We start from the raw sequence: 21,327 nt of genomic DNA on the forward strand, positions 1-21,327 counted from the left end.
CAGTGTGCCGAAATCAACAACAAACCAAGACGTTTGATTGAAGTGAACTGATCTTAAAAACCAGTTTCCATGAAAAGAACAACTATGACTTAATATGCTTGTTGCCTCACTCTATGGCATAAAGGTCGGGATTGAGTTCATTAGTTTATATCCAAAAGAGACTGTCTTGCAAACCTCTTCATTATACCTAGATCAGGGCCCTGAACCTCTGCTACCTGCTAAACCATCCCAGGCATTTGGTTAGATATAGTTACTCATGGGTCCACTCATGAGCATTGCCGTGGAGTCCTGGTATACCTATCCACTTGCCTCAAGTGGCCGTGGTCATCCGGTGCGTGGAATAGGGGTACGCTTTGCATTTATTGCTGTTGACAGAATCAATTAAGTTTTGACTGTCAAATGCGATTCACAATTTAAACCATTCTCTTCTCTGTCTCCTTCACTATGCTTCCTTTCAAGTTATTCCTTTCTCTGAAGAACATCTGAAGTGTGGCACCGAAGTGAGTTTTCTACCCCATTGTACTTAATTAGCAAGTTGTGGCATTTATTTCTATTTTAACATCTCGCTTTCTAAAAAAATCTTTACCTTTGTTTTGGAGAGTTGAAGACAAAATGTGGTCCACGGCAAAGAAATGCGATTATGACTTATTTTACACTCTGGAAAACCATTCCAGACAGAGGTATGTATGTAGCTGGAGATAGGTGAGTTCTGCCCAGAGCCATCTAGGCACAGACCGTATCAGGTTTTAAGCCCCCATGAAAAACACATTGGAGTTAAGCACTAGGTCCCTGGCTAACCTTCTCTTGATATTTTCGTGTTTTATTCTTTCTTTAACGTATTTTAATGATATCATCAAAAATAATAGCATTCTCTTTGGAAATATGTATTCTTCATTTCTTCTTTTGTTCAGTACAATGAACTGACGTTTCTCATATGTTAAGGAGAAGATTGCACTTTCATATATTACCGAGATAAGCCCTTGAAATTTACTAGCCATTGGGATTTGCTGCTTTCAGTGATTAATTACCTGTTGGCAGGCACACTTTTCAAAGGTACTCTTTTTAGCTATTTCCTTTCATCTTGACCTACCCTTTTTTATGAGTGACCTTTCGTGTATAGCTCCAAAGAGTTTTAGTAAAGGTTTATTTTGTTTCTTTGGGCAGAGATGCTAGTTTATAATTATAATGCAGCTCATAACCACAGTGAAAATGAAAGCCCCAAAACCAGAGGAGCCTAAATATCATTTTGTGATAGCTCTAATTCTCTAATACTTTAGTACTTTCTAATGCTAGAAAGTATTTAATAATCTGGAATAACTTGTCCCTTCAATCTATCAAGCCACCAGGATTCACACCATCTATTCATTCAGCAAATTTTTATGGCACGAATACAGAGCGTAGGGCACTGTTCCACATGCTGGAATACAGCCGTGTACAAAACATAATCCCTGCCCTCGTGGAGCTTATGTTCGAGAGTAGGTAGACAGATGGTAGATAAATAAACTAATGCATAATCTGCTTTGGCGAATAAACAAGCAGGATTAGGGGGATAGGGCGTGCTGAGAGATAGGGACAACTTCTGCATAGGGTGGTCAGGGAAAGGCTCTCTGTGAAGGTGGCATTTGATAGACAAGAGGGAAGGGTTCAGGTGGGTATCTGAAAGAAAAACATTCCTGACAGAGGTATCATCGAAGTCAAAGGCCCCGAGGTGAGAATATGCATGTCATGTTCAAGGGACAAGCTAGGAAGCTAGTGTGACTGACAAAGTGCAGAAGAGAGCAAGTGACAGATGAGAACCGAGAAGTAGCCGGGATGGGATAGCGTGTGGTCTTACCGCCCAAGGCAAGGACTTTGGTTCTGACTCTGAGATGGGAAGCCTCTGGACAGTGCCGCATGGAGGAGCGGCATGATTCGCCTTATGTCGTAAATTAATGTTTTACTACAAGTATGGCTTTTATGGCACTGGCGGCCAGCTAACACAGTCAATTAGCGAATGCTGTCAGGGAGTACACGATCTCCGCCAGCCCTTGCTGGCTGTGCTTGTTCCACAGCTGCAGAATGAACCTCAAACTTGAACCCAACGTCGTGGGCATTCGCTCTGTGGGTTACCATGGAATTGGGAAGAACGTGTAATTAGTTCAGACCACCCCATCCCCACTGCAAGGAGGAAAAAAAGGAGTACATTCATTTAACTCAGCCCTCAGCAATGCAGGGAAAACAACTCCCACTGAAGTGAGTCAGTAGCATCTTCATAAACCAAAGCAAGCATATTATGCCTTAAATGATGGCTCAGTGGCCTCAAGGAGGTAATGCACCTTCCTAAGCACCTAATTTACTACCAGGCTGTGACTCAGGCTCAGGGAAAATTGAACCTGTTATTGCTCCCTCAAAATACAGTAAGCAACTGTGGATAAACATTGAGACTATTTAGAAGGACAGATAGTTAATGCTGCTAAGAAGACAAATATGTCATCTGCAGCCATTCTCATGCCACTTTTGTGTGTGTGGTCCGTCCTCCAGTGGTTGCTGTTTGCACACCCATCTCTTGGCTTTCCTATTGGAGTTGCACATGTGATTTGATGTGTTTGCACAAAATTAAACACTGTGGCTTCACACCGATCTGATTTGCCTTCTCCTGTTCCTTTCTAATGCTAGAAAATTAGCAAAGTCCCTGACAACCAGGCATGGCCGATGGAGTGCCACCTCCAAAGCTTTGAGGTTGGAAACTCTCTTAGGGTTTACTCAAAATATCTGTACTGTCCTTTAGTCTGGTCACTTAGCTTACAGCCTCCCTGTTTATTCCTATCCCCTATGATTTTCAGCAAATATCCAGCTTCTGTAAACATTCTCTCACTAGATTGGAATTGCATGAAGTACAACTTCAGTGACACCAGAGTGTTTAAAGCGTATTGTTTCTGGTGATTGGCATACCAGTAATCTAACCGTGCAGGATGGTGATTTAAAAATGGGGCCTTGTGCTCTTCTACAGGCATATCCTGCACAGGATCACTTGTAGTTTCCTGTGATTACACTCGCGTTTGGCTAGTCAGGCGATAGACGACTTGTATGTTCTTTCAGGTACTATCACGCTGGCAACTCTGGTCACTCTCGTGTGATCCCGAAGGATCTGTTTTTTATTCTAATCCATCTCTTGACCCAGGACAGCCACACTCTTTCCGAGCGGTAAATGCTCACCTGCTGCTACTGAGGACGCTAGAACACTTAACTATGACCGAGGAAATCACCAAACGCATCACTTTCGAATGGAAAAAAATGCTCAGTCAGGTTATCCTCATAGGAAGCTATTTACCCATAGTAGGTCTCTATCTCGCTGGGCCACCGTAGACTACAGAAGTCAGTTTGGGCCCGTTGTCTCTGACTGTGAGAGCACAGCTTGGGGCAGCTTGGGAGGTGCTCTGTGGACAACCGGCTGGGGAAGGTGACTGCTGTGCCCTCAAGAGATCCTTGTTGACTTAAATGAGTATCATCCCCCAAAAATGGTCTCTAAAATCATCAGTCTTCATATTCATAAGTCAGCCAGAGATGATACTGCACATTCGGCAAAACAATAACCATTATATAAAGATGTTGGGAGAAGCTGTGACTCACTAGACAAATCATGCACTGATTCTGTACACAAACCGACTCCTTTCCGGGGCCGGAACTTTTACCTGCTTTACCGAGAGAACAGGATAGAATAGTGAGGCTCATCCAAAAAATGCTTTGTTTGCTACGAACTAGCACATGTGACTGAAGGTCTTCTCTCCTCCCCCTGTACCTTTGGTATTTGAGAGTCAACCACAGAACCGGTCCGTGTCTCCTTTCTCCAGCAGTGGGTTCCAGAGCACAGAGAAAATGGATCTGTGGCAGGGAGGGGGAGGGGAGAATCGGATGTCGAACCCGCACCACCTGCTCCCTGGAGAAATAACTCGGGTAGAAAAGGAAAAGACTTGCATCTGGTCTGCCCTGTCTCCCTGACAGCCGTCACCTTTCCGTCAACTACTTTAGTTGGAAGTCCGCATTTAACCTGTTCTGCCTGAAGCTAAGTGAGGGAGTTGAATTCTGAGGACTCTGATCTCCCTGAAGGGCCACATCCTTCTCTTTCTCTTGGGGAAGGAGTGTCATTTGCACCCTCCTAATGCTGAGGAATAAAGTAGGCACCGTCATGTGGCAACATCCCCAATTTATTCGGAAAGGTTAAAAAAAGAGACGCAGTCCCACTGCTGATGTGATTCATGGGTACGTGATGCCTTGGTGATAGTTTCTCATAGACCAGTCACATGCATTTAGAAGAACCTTTGTTATGGAGTCAATATGAGCCAAAAGACTAAATACAAACACATTGTGAACATTTGTAGTTTTAGCTCTGTCGATTATCTTTTAAGTTATATGGACCGCTTATTTGCCTGTATAGATTTGTCATTACCAGCCACTTGGTAAAAATTAGCATGAGATAAATAATTGAGCTTTCTTCTGTTCAGATGTAATTTCATTGCCCCCTTTCTTGATGCTGTGTGAACTCTTCAGAAATAATCAGTTATGAAGTGCTTTTGCGTTCCAGCCAGTGCTGAGCCTGGAGGTTTCTGACAACGCTGACGTTTGGCTCTTTCTCCTCTGCGTGCTGTGAAAAAAAGAGGTGCCGATTATTAGCAAGTGGCCCCCAAAGAATTGCATGCATGATGCGCAGAACCATGACATGAGGCAGCTTGGAGGCTCGAGAAGTGCACCTCATTTTTTTTTTTTTTTGAATGAAAACTCAAAAGGAAAAAAATTGGGGGGGGGGGGGGGTTGGGGATCAGTTACATATTCCCTGTGACCCAGCAGTTCCCTCTCATCACGGTGACCATCCCAGCCTCCAAAGCACAGCCATTGGTTTGGAGGAGACACTTCCCCATTCATAAGACAGATCTCTGCTACTTTCGGTCCTGGCCTTATTTCTCCAGTCTGGCTTAAGTGGAGGAATGTTATTGCTAGAGTTGTAGGGGAACGTGTGCGAGATTGTGGAAGACCTTGAACACCAGGCCAGGGAGTTTGGAGTTTATCCTGTAGGCAGCAGGGAGCCATTAAAAGATTTTGAACAGGAGGAATGTAAAAAATAGGACTTGATTTGGATGCATGTTTAGTATAAAAGTGCAATGATAAGATATATTAAGGGAGTGTTATGGTTTTGTTCACAGCATGAATATAACTGGAGAATTCATCTCTACTAGCTGTCTAGTTCAGCTTTTACAGCATGCAAATTTTCAGGGCCAGCTGTAAGAGCTTGATGGTAAAAGAACAAAGTAAGAATTGATAATGTGAATGTAATTGTAAAGAGAGGGATTTTCGTGATCAAGATCACTGGAAGCACAGAATAATAATCATTTTAAGGGTGACTGTAAAATTATTTGTTATTTTGTTTGAGTTTTTTGAAACCACTTCTGTGCTATATAATTACCTTAAGTTTTAAGTGTTCCCTGCAGGGATAATTTATGCATTTTGCGTTCTCATGCAAATGCTTTAACAGTCTACACTGTAGAAAATGAAAGCCGAAAATTATTCCAAATAGGTCATGGTTGTGCAAAGCTTATGAAGTATTAATCATTTTTACAGATTCTCGTAGTTTAGATTATATTCTTGCATTGTGGTTTCAACTACGGTAATACTTAGGTAACAAACATTTGAAAATTTAAATTACATATTTTGATAAAGAGGCGTAATTTGCCTATTTCAGAATTTAATGTCATCAAAAAACCCTTTTAAAAAATTAATATAAAAATGTTACAGTATCTCGGGGTAGACAGAACAAACCAAACTGAATTTATGCTAAGCTACTGAAAGCTTATTTATGAATCACGGCTAGATACTTGGTGTAAACACTCCTGAAAAGCACATTTTTAGAATTCAGACTTCACTGCGGTGGTTTCTACACAAGCATCACATTCTTGAAATGATGGTGAGAATGCATGACATCACTGGTGACGGCACTTTGGTCACAAGTAGGGGACCGTTGTCGTGTTTACTGCGACATAGCTACACATCTGAGCATTACATTGCTCTTATGAAAATATAATCCACTTTATGATAGCAGCATTCATTCAAAGTGTCTTATTTTAATGAACTTGCGCAGGACTTCTCTGCAATAATCCTCAGTTTCGCAAGAGACCTGGATCTCTTTGTTGTCCTTGTCTCTTTCAGAGGTGGATGTGTATTACACATAGGAAAATCCCCAGGAAGAAATAGGTTTACTCTTCTGTCTGGCTCCTCTGTAGATGCTCACTTCACGGGAGAACGTAACTGGCCCTGGGTGGCCTTTCAGATTTTACCCTGAGCTCTGAGCACGACTGGGAGTTTGGACAGGAAACAGATTTTTTTCCGCAGAGGAAAGACAATTCACTTTCCCACCTTCCCCATTCAACCTTGGTGGGGAGTGCAGGGATGGCAGGCATTTCTCAAAGGTCACAGGATTATAGAATTAGGAAAAACAAATCATCACACTGACTTTCACTCTTTATTGTCTTTCTCTGTTTGTCCCCTATCCCATCTCTCTCTTACCAGCAGGTGTGCTTTCTCTCTCTCTCTCCAACACAGACACACAGGCACGCACAGACACGCATGCGCACACACACATACACACACACGCCTGAGGAGACTGATCTCTATGTCTCCTTCCCATTACCCACATCTGCACCTAAAGAGGCGAAAGCCTAGTTTCAGTAAACGTGTTCTGGGGTCATCCCCTAAAACCTCCTAGGGTAGAGAGGTCGCTGGAAAGAAGAAAAAACCCCAAATGTGCTGAAATTCAGTCATGAACATTTTACAGTAGAATGAACTTTTCATGGCATAATCTGGGAGAATGTTAAATCGACACATCAGTGGAAAACTATCTGGCGAGCTGGAGAAAAGAGTGGGCTGAGACAGGCTGACTGGCTTAGCCTGAGCTCTGTGGTAAAGCTCTTCCTTCCCAGGGCCAGTTAGGACTGCAGGGTCCTAAGGGTTTTTGCAGCCCTGGAAGCGTCCTGAGAGCTCAGGTTGCCTTAAAGTAAGGACCTCTCACATGTCAACACCAGCTACCTGAAACAGATTCCAGCTTCCTCTAGAAGGAGCTGCTTCCCTGCTCGAGTTACCCTCTAGAAGAATGTGTGAAACCAGGTTCCAGTGTATTAGCATCTCTGGTTCCATTTCCTCAACAGTAAAAAGAGTTCTTTAAAGAGAAGAAAAAAGTCTACCAAAATCCATTATAATCATTACCTTTGTTATCATCATCATTATTCAATTGTCCCTTACCTGTCACTTGAATGCCATAACTGTTTAGGCAGTTACAGAAAACTTTAAAAGTAGACACTGCTTAAACATAAGGTAATATTAGATTTTTCATTATTGTTATTAGTAACCTACATTATGAAAGTAAAACCAGCAAAACGGTAGTTTAGAACAAAAGAAGGGAGATAATAATGTTGTACTTTCTGTGGCATAGTGATTAAAATGAGACATGCAAATGTCATTGGGCCCATTAATACTGGATTATTTCACAAATCTCTTTAATATCATGTGGGTCCCACTGATACACATAGTAATGCAAATTTTAGAATCTTAGGATATTTTAAGCCCCAAATTCAAAGCTCATGTATTGTTAGCCTTGAAAAGGAATCACTACTGAATGGAATTCTCATTTGTACGCTTAATGTGTAACAGGAAGCCCTCCCAGAAGTGAGAAGGTGCTTCTCTGCTCATTTGTTTTCATTGACAACTGCTAGTTTTCTTTCTTCTTTTTTAAGATTTTATTTATTTATTTTAGAGAGAGCATGCACGAGCAGGGGGAGGGGCAGAGGGAGAGAGAAAGAATCTCCAGCAGACTCCGCTCGAAGCACAGAGCCCAACACAGGGCTCGATCCGACGACCCTGAGATCACGACCCGAGCCGAAATCAAATGTCGGACACCCAACTGACTGAGCCGGCCAGGCACCCCCAACCGCTAGTGTTCGTACCAATTTCAAGTTGGGGTGGCAAGGGTGCCGCATCTTCTTATGTATCACATGGACTGCAGATGAAGGCGAGGGAAGGGATCCCATAGCCAGTGAGCACATACACGTGTGCTCACTGCCTCCCACACCCTTTCATTAAAAATGAAATCATACCAAGATGGGTGCCGAGGATGTTCTGGCACTTCAGGCAATTTTGAGGATCGTCAGAATCCAGAGGATCCAACACAGGATGCTGGGCTCCTCTGGCAGGTGCAGGCGCAGAGCACAGGTAGATTGCCCAAAGCCGGAAATCTGGCAAGTGGAAGAGGCAGGTTTGAACAGAGCTCTTCAGGGTTCAGAGAGGCAGGGCACGAGAAAAGGAGGAAGGGCTGGACCTTCAGCAGATAATTGGAACTGTCCTTTAGAGGAGAATTGACCTCACAGCTCTTGTCTGTCTGCAAGGTGACTCTTTGCGTGAAAGGGCACACTTGCAAGCAAGTTTATAAAGAAAGGACTTGCTAAGGGCTTCTCTCCTGTGGTTTTATTGCTTGCGAGGTGGGGGACTCCTCTCAGGCCAGAGGGATGTAGTTATCCCAGAGAGCTGCCATCAAGATCAATTAGATACACACAGATCATTATATACACACGGGGGCCTCCCATGGTGTTTGGCACACAGGAGGTTCTTGGAAAGTAGTGGTTCAGAATGAATTCTCCCATTTGTGTCTTGAATGAATGAGCTGACTTTCCCCCATTCAGACTTGTGGTAAGTGACTGTCCGTAGCATCGTCCGGTTAGCTCCTTTCCAGGGGCAAATGAGAGTTAGAAATGCACTGTCTTCATAGAAGGATGGCTCTCCTTACAGCTTCCTATCCCCGGAAGTAATTTGCAGGTGCACCGTGATGAGAAAGGTGTCACAGGGCAAATTACAGATTAGGCCTTTGCACCTTGCCCTGCGATCGCAGGTTTTATGGTGCGCGGTGGAAAGCATGCGGTAGTGACTTGCAGTCGGGGTTGCCCAGCCTCGCTTTCCTACCTGTGCGAGAGAAAAGATAAGAAGTCTTCTCTGAAAGTCTTTGAAGAAGCAGAGTCCTGGTTATTGTAAGTGACTCTCTTCGACACAGACAGACCCTATCAAATTTAACACAACCACTCTCCAACACAAATCAAAACGACGATCCTCAAAATTGCCTGAAGTGCTAGAACATCCTGGGCACCGATCTTGGTATGATTTCATTTTTAATAGGCCACCTACCTTGCCAGAGTTTTTTATTTGATCTACGAGGAAAGAGCCTTTCTCCTTTGCCATGACGTTCATCGGATCTCTGGGAAAAGTTTTCAGAGTCCCCAGGCTTTGAATTTTCAGCCAGGAGCGTGCAACAGCCACCTAAAAAGTTACAACCTACTAAGCTTATTCTCTTGCTGACTACAGCTACATCCCAGGTCCTTCTCTTGGAGATGGATTTAGATCCCACTCTGAAGCTATTACACAGAGGAGTACTGCCGCAAATGAGAAAGCACCATAGTAACAGAGAATATTTGCCCAATGGGCACAAATTAATTCTGGTAAGCAGCCAGAAGACAGGGAAGTTTATTTTTAGAAATCGTATCTGATATCTGATTTCCCTGTCAAAACACATAGGTCAGCCATTCTATAGGAAAAACCAACATCCAGAGTTAATGCACATCATAGACAAAAGAAAAAAAAAAAGTTTTAGGGAGTTATTCAGCTAAGAGAAGTGTTCTTCCCTTGGGGAAAAAAAAAATACTTTGCCACAGACTTTTGTTAAACAGTAAGATTAAATCTAGTAAGATTTGAAAATTAATGTGCTGGTCACACAGTCTCTCTGTAATGTGTCTTGCAGAAAATGAAGGATGTCTTCTGCTACGTAATTGCATTGCCTAAACAATCTGTATTCCTCTGCAAGGGGTTGGTCACGCTAACACTGTCTTGAACCAGTTACACAGCCTTGGAGACATGTGGCCCGTCCATCTTCCTTACAAATCGTAGCAAGTTACTTCCATTTCAAAACCTATTTGCTGATCAGGTTTGGAGCTGAATGAGGCCTTCGGATCACATAATTTTTGTATGATGACAAAAACAACCCCTCTTAGGCTCTGTAAGGGATGCATTGTTTTTGTTTTGTCTCCTGCTTTTTTTCAAGCTTATTTCAGTGTTATAAAAATAAAACAAATAGGGGCACCTGGGTGGCTCAGCCAGTTAAGCGTCTGCCTTCGGCTCAGGTCATGATCCCAGAGAACTGGGATCAAGTAAGGAGAGGAGCTCCGTGCTCTGCAGGGAGTCTCCTTCTCCCTGTACCTCTCCTCCCACTCATTGTCTCAATCTCTCTATCTCTATCTCTCTCCAATAAATAAATAAAATCTTTAAAAATGAAAAAGTAAAAATAAATAAAACAAATCACTCTGTAAAATTTGGCAGTCTCGGTAATCCCTGGCATGAGACTGATGTACAAAAATATATGAAAATCCAGAACAGGCCAATACAAAGGACTAAATGAACTCCAGGTCTAAAATATGATCAGATCTATGTCCTGATTCTGTTTTAAACAGGCAATTGATTGACAAGCTCCTTAGTATTTTTGTTTGTTTGTTTGTTTGTCATTTTGGTTTGTGAAGAATTGAGAAAATGTAATACTGTGCTGGCATATTTTGTGGGGTCAACATAAGATAAATCAAAGTACCTATGAAATATCTTAGAATATGAAAGTGCTACCAAGAAATTTCATTGTAGCCATATGAGGAAAAATCATCCCATATCCATTTTCTTAATTATAATTTGCCTTTCTTTACAAATGGTCGCTAAATAACATGTGTACTTTGAAGTCGTTTTTGTTGCATGGTATTTCATGAAGCCCATTTGTAAGCACTTCATTTCGTTAGAGCTGTGGACAGAAATGAAAAATGAAAGGAGGCGAAACAGTTTTCTGGGGAGCAGGCTTGGAGGAGAGCACCAAACACAAAGTGTAATTCATGTGCAGTCCTAATTTGGGGGCCGAATTTATATTCTCCCATGTTAATAAAACACGAATAAGCACACCCTTTATAAACGGATTCCGGAGCGAAGAAGTACCTTGGAAAGAAATGAGAATGTGTTTATTTTGCCCTGGTTTTCTGGCCATGTATTTTGAGAAGTCATCCCACATTGCATGTTTGTGGAACGTCTTTCACACACCTCATCTCACTGGATCCTCGCACAGCAATCCAGTCAGGTCAGCAGGACCGGTAGGGCCCCCCCCAATTTTAACAAAATCAAGGTAATAGAATTCAGTTGAAATGTTTGGCTATTTGCAGACCCAGAGAGCAAGAGGAGAAGTTTAAGGCCCCTATCTTGGTTATTAACAGGAAATCTCTTTATTCTTGCTGCTTAAGCGCTGTTTTGTCTTTATTATTCCCTCTTGTCTTTCCCTCTCTCTCTCCCTCCCTCCCTCTCTCCTTCCTTCCCTCCCACCCCTCTCCTCTCTCTTTCTTCCTTTCCTCCCTCTCCAGTTTTTCAAGTTGAATGTGTCTGTAGGCCCCCTTCCTCCCTTTTGCACCTGCCCTCTCTGGCCTCACAGGCAGGTTCTGACTCGTCAGTGTCTATTCTCAACCAGTCCTCTGTGCAGAGCATGCCACACTTTGCCCTTTTCCGGATCCATACACGGGAGCTACCAAGCTCCCTTCAAATGTTATTCCGGTCTTTCATTTATTTATTTCAACCTATGGGTTTTCTTCATGGACTATAAGCCAGGCCTCATGCTAGGAGCTGCCCTCAAGTATCTCACAGTCCAGAGGATATTTGAATGGACAAACCATTGTCTCTTTATCATGAATTAATAATATCGATTCCTTCTCCCCCAACCTCTCCCTTCCCATTCTTTGATCTTAATAATAATGAAGTTCATTCACATCAAATATACCCTGGGAGAGAACATCAAAGTCCTGAATATAATAATTAATCCTGGATTTTGAAATCACTGATCGAGGGGAGACCTATATAGAGAATATAGGTAGTTACAGTGTCACCCCCATGGGTCTGATTTCTGTTTTAAGAATCTATTTTTTTAAATTTTTTTTAACAGGGGGCGCCTGGGTGGCTCAGTCGTTAAGCGTCTACCTTCGGCTCAGGTCATGATCCCAGGGTCCTGGGATCGAGCCCCGCATCGGGCTCCCTGCTCAGCAGGAAGCCTGCTTCTCCCTCTCCCACTCCCCCTACTTGTGTTCCCTCTCTCACTGTGTCTCTCTCTGTCAAATAAATAAATAAAAAATCTTAAATTTTTTTTAACAGAGTCGAAAATCTAATTTTAATTTGCATATTATTTTCATTAGACTGGGGAATAATTGACGCACACGAGTCAGACGTGCTTAAGTAACCTGCTAACTTTAGCTCTAGAAAATTGTCATCTGAACATGGCTCAGAATTAGAAGAGTGACCCTTGCTTTTGGCAGTAATTGTTAAATTAATCGGATTGTCAGGCTACTGAAAATGTGGCCGGAAGACAGGACCAAGCGAGAGGATTAAAGGGAGAAATGAGTAGTTACAATGTGTTTATAGAACCCGTTGAAAGGAAGAAGTCGTGTTTTACTACATTCATTTTTTTAAGTTTCTTTAAAAGCCCACTCATGTATCTATAAACTGTGTTTGTTTCCATGTTCTCCGGTGCCTGATTTACAAAGTGTTATGTGTGAATAAGACAGAACGTACTGAGAAATACTTCTCTGGAGCAGGATGTGTTCACTTAGCGTGTACATATGTGAAAGGCTACACTGGATGTCACCAGCTTTGTTCAGGTCCAAGGGCTTAGTGTTGCCATCTGACGTATGGACGACCTCAAGTAGACTGTTACTCTCATGAGATCCAAGGGAATCAGTGCAGCCCACTTAAAAAATACTTCTCTCAAGAGAAATGTGTTAAAAGGAAACATTTACAGTGTACATGGCAATCCTCAAAAGCTTCCCATCCTGCTGACGAACAGACTCCAATGAAGCACGGCCACCCGACCAGTGGTGTATGGCCTCTACAGTCTGTGTAGAGGCCATAAGCCCTGGTTAGGGCGGCTGACCATGATCATTTGTGGCTGTAAGTACTCTCCAGCATGTTCTGTGAACATGATGTGGAGGGTTTCAGGTGTTTTCCTGTCACCGGTGATATTTCCACCTCCAAAAAAAACTATTTCGCCCTTAATAGTGAGTAAATCGGTAAACAATAAATGTTAGATTTTGCTCCTGGATCTGCTCATTCTGCATAGAGTCTCCTTCCTTACCCAAGATATAATCATGATAACTAACTGGTATGGATTCCTTAGGTGAAAGGGTTCAATATCCACTGAGAAAATAACTAACCTTGAACTTCAAGGAGAATAGAGATGATGATACAGAGGAGATTTAAAGACAGATTGATTATTTCACGAACTAAAAAGACATTATTCCTCTAGGGAAAAAAAATTACTGATATGCACGAGAAACAACTTTTAGGAGAAATCAATGCATAAAAAGTTACAAGATATAAAGCATTCCCTGTGCAGCCAAGTACAAAAGAAAAGGTGCTTGGCATCTTTTGAAACCAGTCGTTCATTTATCGTGATAGCAGATTTTTATCTACTGCATATGAAATCCAGAAGAGCAATGCTGCCTCTGTTTAACGTCTGCTGGGTGTCAAGGCCACGATGGTACCTTTTTCAAGAGCGCTAATGATCATCTTCACATCAGTCAGAGGAGGCTGCTGATTCCTTGCCATATGTCTACCTGGCATCCTCCAGACAGGGCTTCCCCGACAGGGTGAACCCAGTACCCCTTTGCTAGTCCTTCCTGCGTTGGGTGGGATGTTCACGTTTTTCCACACTGGATAAAAATGAAGCCTCTTCTGCCTACTCATTCCAACACTGGATAAAATGACAGTGTCACACACAGAGAAGAGAACACTCCTCTGGTTGCTTCAACATTCTTTTTTTGGCCTCATTTTCCTCTCTGCTGAGTTTCTGAGTCCAAATTTAGTGGTGATGACTAAGAAATTGCCAGGATGTGACAGAGCATTCAGTTCATTGAGTCCTTCCTTGCCATTTTTCAATAGTTGTAACAATCGCCAAGTTTTTCCTCCTAATGTTGTAGGTGCCAGTGATCTGTGTAGTATCTGTTATTCTTAACAGATACTAAATCGCTCCTGCAGGATCTGTCCGTGCGATGACAGCCTCCTTCTGCAGACAGCCGATTCCATATGGTATTAAGGAAGTTCCCTGCAGACTTTTCACTGGTTGGGACTTCTGAATCCTGGAATTTCTCAGAATGAAATCTGAATCTCTGAAATCCAAATCCTATAAACGGGAGTTGAGTGGTCCGCTGCTTGCTAGGCAATATGACCAGTCATTTGTGAGAGGAGAAGGTGGGTTCAGAAAATAAGACAAGTTCCCTGCCGTCTGGAGCCGTCATGCATGTGCCTGAGTCACGGGGGCAGCTAGAGATGTAGGTAGAGCTTAAGGGAGCACAAATACGCGTAGAGTCGGTTCCGACTGAGGGAGATCCTCTATCCGAGCTCGGCTGTGAGGGACAAGAGGAAAGCCAGGAGGTAGGGAGACAGAAGAATGACATTCTAAGCAAAGGAAACGAGTGGCCTCTGGAAAGGCACAGAGGCGCACACTACCCTGTGGCAGAGGGTGAGGCTGAAGTCAGGGTGGTGACTGAACCGTGGAGAATCGTAGATGCCACATCAAGTTGTTTTTCCCGTAAAGCCAGGCAAAACCGTCAAAAGTTCCTAAGGAAGGGAATGTTGCTTTAGCAGGGAAACGTGCTAGCAGAAGGGGAGAGACCAGAGGGGAGGTTATGCCAGCAAGCCAGCAGAGAGGGCAGAGGGCGCAAGCTAGAACAGTAGCAGTGGAAATGGAAGGTAAAGATCACGGGCTGGAGGGATTTGTGGATGATGGACTTCAAGGTCCCCTGAAGTTTGAAGCGTGAGCAGCTACCAGGATAGGATGGTGGGTGATAATTACTGAGACATAGGGGACATATCAAAGGACTGTGGCTCTGTGCTTCAGAAAGTATCCTTCCCCTCTTTCTGGTTTGAATTCCTATCCACCCTTCAAAGCTCACCTAAAATAACACCCTCTCTGTAAAGCCCACCCCTCCGCAGTCCCCCAGTCAGAGCAAAACTGGGCTTTCTCTGTTCTCATAAAACACCTTTATGTCTCCCGTTCCGTACTTAATGGCAGCACACCTCGTGTCCAAATCATTTGGGTATATGGCTGACTCCTGCAAATACCTGGGGAGTTTTCTGAGGCTCCTTATTTACCTGTGAACTTTTAGCACCACCCAAGCATACAGTGGATTGTCAGAAACTGCGTATAAACGAATGAGTGAAGGCTGCCATCACATGGGACATTAACTGCAGCCCTTTTTGGGGACCTGCCTCGGCAGTCATCCCATCCCACCGTTTGGGAGTCGGTCATACGGTATTTATGTACCTACACAGAATCACTCACCTCGATCATATATATTGTTCACCATATTTATTTTTGAACGGTTTCTGACTCTTTATGAAAGTAAAACTCACCCTCCAAGGATGAGATTTTTTTTCCCCAAATGGTGATTTCTTTTTTTTAAAGATTTTATTTATTTATTTGAGAGAGAGAGAGAAAGTACAAGCAGAGGGAGGGGGAGAAGCAGAGTCCCCACTGAGAGCAGGGTCCCGATGTGGGGCTTGATCCCAGGACCCTGAGATCCTGACCTGAGCTAAAAGCAGACGTTTAACCGACTGAGCCACCCAAATGGTGATTTCATTCCCAAAGAATTTCATCAATGTTATATGCAACTGTCCTCATCACTAGAAGAAATGTGGAGACTTTCAGTCACATTTATTTGTAGGCATACATTGGATTTCCCTGTTGAGAATCCCACAAAGGGGAGTCTTCACAACCCATAAACAGAACACCGGTTCTTACATATGATCATTGCCTTGGAAATACATTTCTTCTTGCACAGGTTGAATTTGTGTGAATCTTTGGGGGACTTACCAAGTATGCCCCTAGGCCGAAATAACCCCAAAAGATGACTCTAATCAATGCCTTGGAGGCCAGATGGGGAGAATTGGTGAGCTTACGGAGTGGAACAGATTTTGTGGATTCCCAAAAGAAAAGCACATGTGGCTTAACTTTCAGAGAAAGGCTGCCTCATATGAGGAATCTGTCCCTCTTTGCTGAAGTGACTTCAGATTCTGAGAGCACTTCAGATTCTCTTGTGCAGATAGTGTGCATTGCTTAGACAGATATCTAATATGAAAAAGAAGGACGGTGGGACCATGGAGGCATTGTTCAGAAAGGGCTGGTGTCCACAAAGCATATGATATTTTTACAAGGTTGTTTTCTTTTTAGGGTTTTATGAGAAATTCTTCCTGATTAACATCTCAGCAAATTGGCAAATATCTAAAATGGCTTCCTCACATGGTGTTCAGCTGCCATTCTTCTCCTTGTCTTCCACTGCTACTCCGTGGACTCCGTAGGGATTAGAATCTGCTGCTCGTTTCATTTGGCTCACAAATGGCCACTTTTGATGGCTGTTTATTTCATACACACAAATCCACAAGACTTGAAAGAAGGTTTTCAGTTTGTTTGTTGTGTTGGTTTTTTTCTGAAATAGTCCGTTGGATCAGGAACCCTTCATTTGTATGGACAGATCCAAGGGAAACATGGCCAAGCACATGGCAGAAATCCCATTCCAGGGTTCAGAGTCCCCTGGGCTGCTCTCTCATGTCTGCTTGTAGAATTACTGTAAATTCCTTGCTTCTCTATTGATTGGCTTGTAAACATTACTGTAAGGCAAGGATGAGGCGAGCGGAGAATTTTTTTTTTTTCTTTTTTAAGTCAAGGCCCAATGATTAAAAGACAAATCAATTTGGTTGACCTAAAAGCAAAAGGTAGCCTTTCTTTGTAGCATCCTTCTAGAAACGTCGGCAGCCAGTAATGGCCTCGGGCAGTTGACAATTATAGTGTACGGTAACTGGAGAACCTATGAAAATTAAGAAGGACAAAATGTTTATTTTCTCATATTTAATCCCAAAGGGAACAAAGCTCCATGTGACAGCTTTATACTGGTCTTTTCGATTTTAGCTCTTGCATTTATCCAATATATTAGTTATGTGGCTCGTTGTAATTTTTCCATTATCTTATTACAAAGAGAGCTAATCATTGATCAGTGGCACTTGCACTTAGGGCTTTTTCCAAAGCATCATATGAAATGTTATATATAGTCTTGGTTTCCAATGATAATAGTTTATGCTGTTAAAATAGAGCACTGGTCATACAAGCTTGAACAAAGTATGTCCTGGACTCTTGAAGAACAATACCACAGGGTTCTCCATGAAGTTCAGAGCTATAAATATTGAGCTTTGGTTTATTTACTTGTCTTGCCAGGAACATTTTACACCTGAGTGCAAATTCAAAGAATCGGTGTTTGAAAATTATTACGTGACGTATTCATCGATGATATACCGCCAACAGCAGTCCGGCCGAGGGTGGTATCTGGGTCTGAACAAAGAAGGGGAGATCATGAAAGGAAACCATGTGAAGAAGAACAAGCCTGCAGCTCACTTTCTGCCCAAACCACTCAAAGGTAAACTTGACACGCTAGGAACTGTGGATTAGACGAGTACCCTTACTTAACTCAGTCCTTCATCATGCTTCTCTTAAGTGGAGCGTAATTCTTCCCCATTAAAGGCAATTATACAGAAATTTAGTAACATTTTATAACATTTAAAACATTAAGCATTGACAATAGCATCCAATCTTCTGATTTTAATTTTCCCATAGTACATCTGTAGATAGTAACACCTTGCTTATGTGGGAGCAGCTTGACTGCTAACCCAGGACAGCCAAGAACCCCAAATCCTGCCAAAGTGGTTCCTGGACAGAAACACAGATGCTCAAATGTCTGCATGCTTAACACTTACGGGGAAGCTCCTTGGGCCCCTCTTTAACGGCCCAGCGATACTGTCCCAACAGTTTCCATTCCTAGTTTGTCTTGCAGTCAAGGTGGAAAGGGTAAGGGAGAGAGATGGGGTGCAGAAGATAAGGATGTTAGAAGTAGCTGAGATGTGGTAGAGAAGGGATGGAGGACGTGGGCAAAGCCGAGCGAGACCTCCAAGAGGTCACTGGCCTGGGGTTAGAATCAAGGTGAGAGTAGCAACACACTGCCCCATCGGATCCACACAGCACTGCTCAGCGTGGCCTGTGTTCTGTGGCCAAATTACTTGGATTCGAATCCCAACTCCCCTCTGTCCTAACTGGGTGGGCATGGCTGGATTATTGACCTGTGTTCCTCGCCTGTAAAATATGGATAAAGCACCCAAGTCATAGGATTCTTTGGGGGATCAAATGAGGTAATGCACGTGAAGCACTTAGCATAGTGTCTAGTACGTTGTAGGTGCTCTGTAAGTGTCTGCTAGTATTGTTACCCACAGCACAACAACAATACTATGTACCACGTATTGCCTTAAGACATGCACTAAACATTTAGGCTCTTGGAGAGTATCCTTTTGAACATGATAGAAATCAGTGTTTTAAAATTTTAATATTTGGCTTGCACAGCATGGTGTAGATTCTATTTAAGCTTCCAAGAGCTTTATTAAATGCATTTTTCATTAACGCCCTCACATATATAACCATAAGTGATGGGAATGAGGCATTAGAATTCTTTGCACACCCCCGTGCCAAAGACTGGAGTTTGCTCAAGCCAAGCCAGTACGTTCTCAGCAGAGTCCTTGGAAGCAGCGTCTTCCGCGTTCGGCCTAGAGCAGGGAAGCCTAGTCACCAGAAGACAAGCTGAGGGCCAGCGCGGGGTGCGCACGCGAAGGCCCCTGACCCGGTGTTTCTCTGCTTTCCAGTGGCCATGTACAAGGAGCCGTCACTGCATGACCTCACAGAGTTCTCCCGGTCTGGAAGCGGGACCCCAACCAAGAGCAGAAGTGTCTCCGGCGTGCTGAACGGAGGCAAGTCCATGAGCCACAACGAATCAACGTAGCCAGTGAGGGCAAAACAAGGGCTCTGTAACAGAACCTTACCTCCAGGTGCTGTTGAATTCTAGCAGTCCTTCACCCAAAAGTTCACATTTGTCAATGACGTTCACCAGACAGGCAGGGTTCACTAGTCTCTCTGCCCTGACACCTTCTTATCATCCATACTAGCTCCCCATAATTTCGATTGAGCTTGCGCAAAAGAATGCCAAGCGTTATCAGTGAACTAAATCCTGGAGAAGGACTGCCCAATTTTCTCATGATCTCACCTGTGCTTTGGGGATGACAAGCCAAAAACATTTCACAGCACTAATGCTGATAAAAATTTGCTCTCCAACCAAGAAAAGTTAAAAGACCACAATTGCTCTTCAAAAACAAAACAAAACAAAAATCAAAACAAAACAAAACAAAATTAACTGCTTAAATGTCTTGTAGGGGCAAACAAAATGATGTGACCTGTGTTGTTTTCTTGGCTTAATGTTTTCTATCTACGCTTGATTCAGATGTACTCTTTACTTTGGTATAGTGCAACTTTATGATTTCTGAAATTCAATGGTTCTATTGACTCTGTCACTTAATCCAAATCAACCAAATTCAGGGTTGAATCTGAATTGGCATCTCAGGCTCAAGGTAACAGTGTTCTTGTGATTCTACCAATTTTTTTTTTTTTTTTTAGATTTGTAGTGTATTCTGGTCAAGTTCTTGTGCTGTATTCTGTGCATAGAAATTGAGGTGTATTGTCAACCCCAGTCAGTAAAGATTACTTAAAAAAAAAAACATTATCCTCAAGTGTAGATTTCTCTTAATTCCATTTGTGTTATCATGTTAAACTATTGTTGTGGCTTCTTGTATAAAGACAGGAACTGTGAAGCTGTGATGTCGTCTTTTGTGTTGTTAAAATAAGAAATGTCTTATCTGTATATGTATGAGTCCTCCTGTCGTTGTATTTGGCATGTGAATATTGTGTACAAGGAAATGTTAAGACTGGTTACCCCTAAACAACATATACTTATACTTGCTTCTGGAAAAGTGTTTAAGACTTAGCTAGGTTTCCATTTAGATCTTCATATCTGTTGCATGGAAGAAAGTTGGAATCTTGGCATAGAGTTGCATGATATGTAAGATTTTGTGCATTAATAATTGTTAAAATCTGTGTTCCAAAAGTGGACATAGCATGTACAGGCAGTCTTCTGTCCTGTGCACAAAAAAAGTTTAAAAAAAAGTTGTTTAATATTTGTTGTTGTATACCCAAATACGCACCGAATAAACTCTTTATATTCATTCAAAGAAAAATCCTTCAACGCCTATTTATTGTTTGTCACGTGCCATTAACTGTCATAGAAACTGGACCTAAACATTGACTTATGTATGTAAGGTTCACTGCCCTCAGTCTACGGTCTAGAGATTCATATTCACATGAATACTCTTGTAAAGTGTGTCTGTTGTACTAGTTATTGGACTCGGACTTCAGATTGGAACAGAGACTTCTCATTCCCATTCAGTGATGGAAATGTACAAATGAGACCCATGTTCTAGTATCCTGTCTGCCATTCACACTGTCAGGTCCCCTCTCGGGTGCTCATTTCTCCCGGAGGAGAGAAGGCGCAGGACTAAATATCTAAGGGCCTTTCCATCGCCAAAGGCCGAAGGAAAGTGTCAGCGTTTTCAATGTCAATGGTCAATCTATGAAGGAAAGAGTGGAAGAACAGGTAAAAACAGAATTGACTGGTGCTTTCCAGGGCATCCATCAAAGTTACTGGGGCCCCGGGCAGCCTGCTTTTGCACAGAGGGGAGGCTGCCGGTTCCTGAGATGTTTGGGCCAGTCATCTTGCATTGCATCTTAAGCCCCCCGCCCCATCCTGCCTCCTTCTGCCTGAGCTCTGAAGTCTCCGTGCAGGAAGTGAGGCTGCCTGCCTCGCTCGGACTCAGGAGCCTTTGTACTGCGCACCATGAGCCAAATTACTCAACCCCCGCCCCTTATTAAGTCCTGTGAATTTTCAGTGGGTAGAGAAAAGTAATACATTGTCTCCTCCTTGTTCCAAGGACTTTAAGGTTTGGTTATTGACTATTTTGGTTGCTGCTTTTTGCTTTCTCATCGTTCAGAAATAGCGCGGGTCTGCTGGCAATAAACAAATCAGAACATCGGTGTCTCAGGGAAGCCTGGCGTAAATAAAAAGTGGTCACAATACCCAGGAAGGATCTGTTATTCCCAGCATTCTCTTCGAGCCATTTCAAGTTGTTTTTAACAGGAAGTGGTGCTTAAATACATCAATAATTCAGTAGCCATCAAAACAACCTCCCTACAAGTGATGAGACTTGCACACATCTTCACACACACACACACTTCGATGGTAGAAAATATTAGCCCTGCTACATGCTTGATGAAAGAACAGT

At 42.9% G+C, this 21,327-nt stretch overlaps 1 protein-coding gene across 2 annotated transcripts in view; it reads left to right on the plus strand.

Moving 5' to 3' along the window:
• Nucleotides 1-20,220, plus strand: part of FGF13 (fibroblast growth factor 13) — a 71,736-nt gene extending 51,516 nt beyond the window's left edge. For both annotated transcript variants that reach the window (XM_044911591.1, XM_044911590.1), the window contains exons 4-5: nucleotides 17,336-17,534; nucleotides 18,805-20,220. In XM_044911591.1, coding sequence (XP_044767526.1) covers nucleotides 17,336-17,534; nucleotides 18,805-18,941 — 336 coding nt within the window. In that variant the 3' untranslated portion in view covers nucleotides 18,942-20,220. The remainder of the gene's footprint in view (nucleotides 1-17,335; nucleotides 17,535-18,804) is intronic.
• Nucleotides 20,221-21,327: the final 1,107 nt, after the last annotated feature.

The sequence above is a fragment of the Neomonachus schauinslandi genome, chromosome X (genome assembly GCF_002201575.2).
Source record: "Neomonachus schauinslandi chromosome X, ASM220157v2, whole genome shotgun sequence".
Taxonomy (NCBI): Eukaryota; Metazoa; Chordata; class Mammalia; order Carnivora; family Phocidae; genus Neomonachus; species Neomonachus schauinslandi.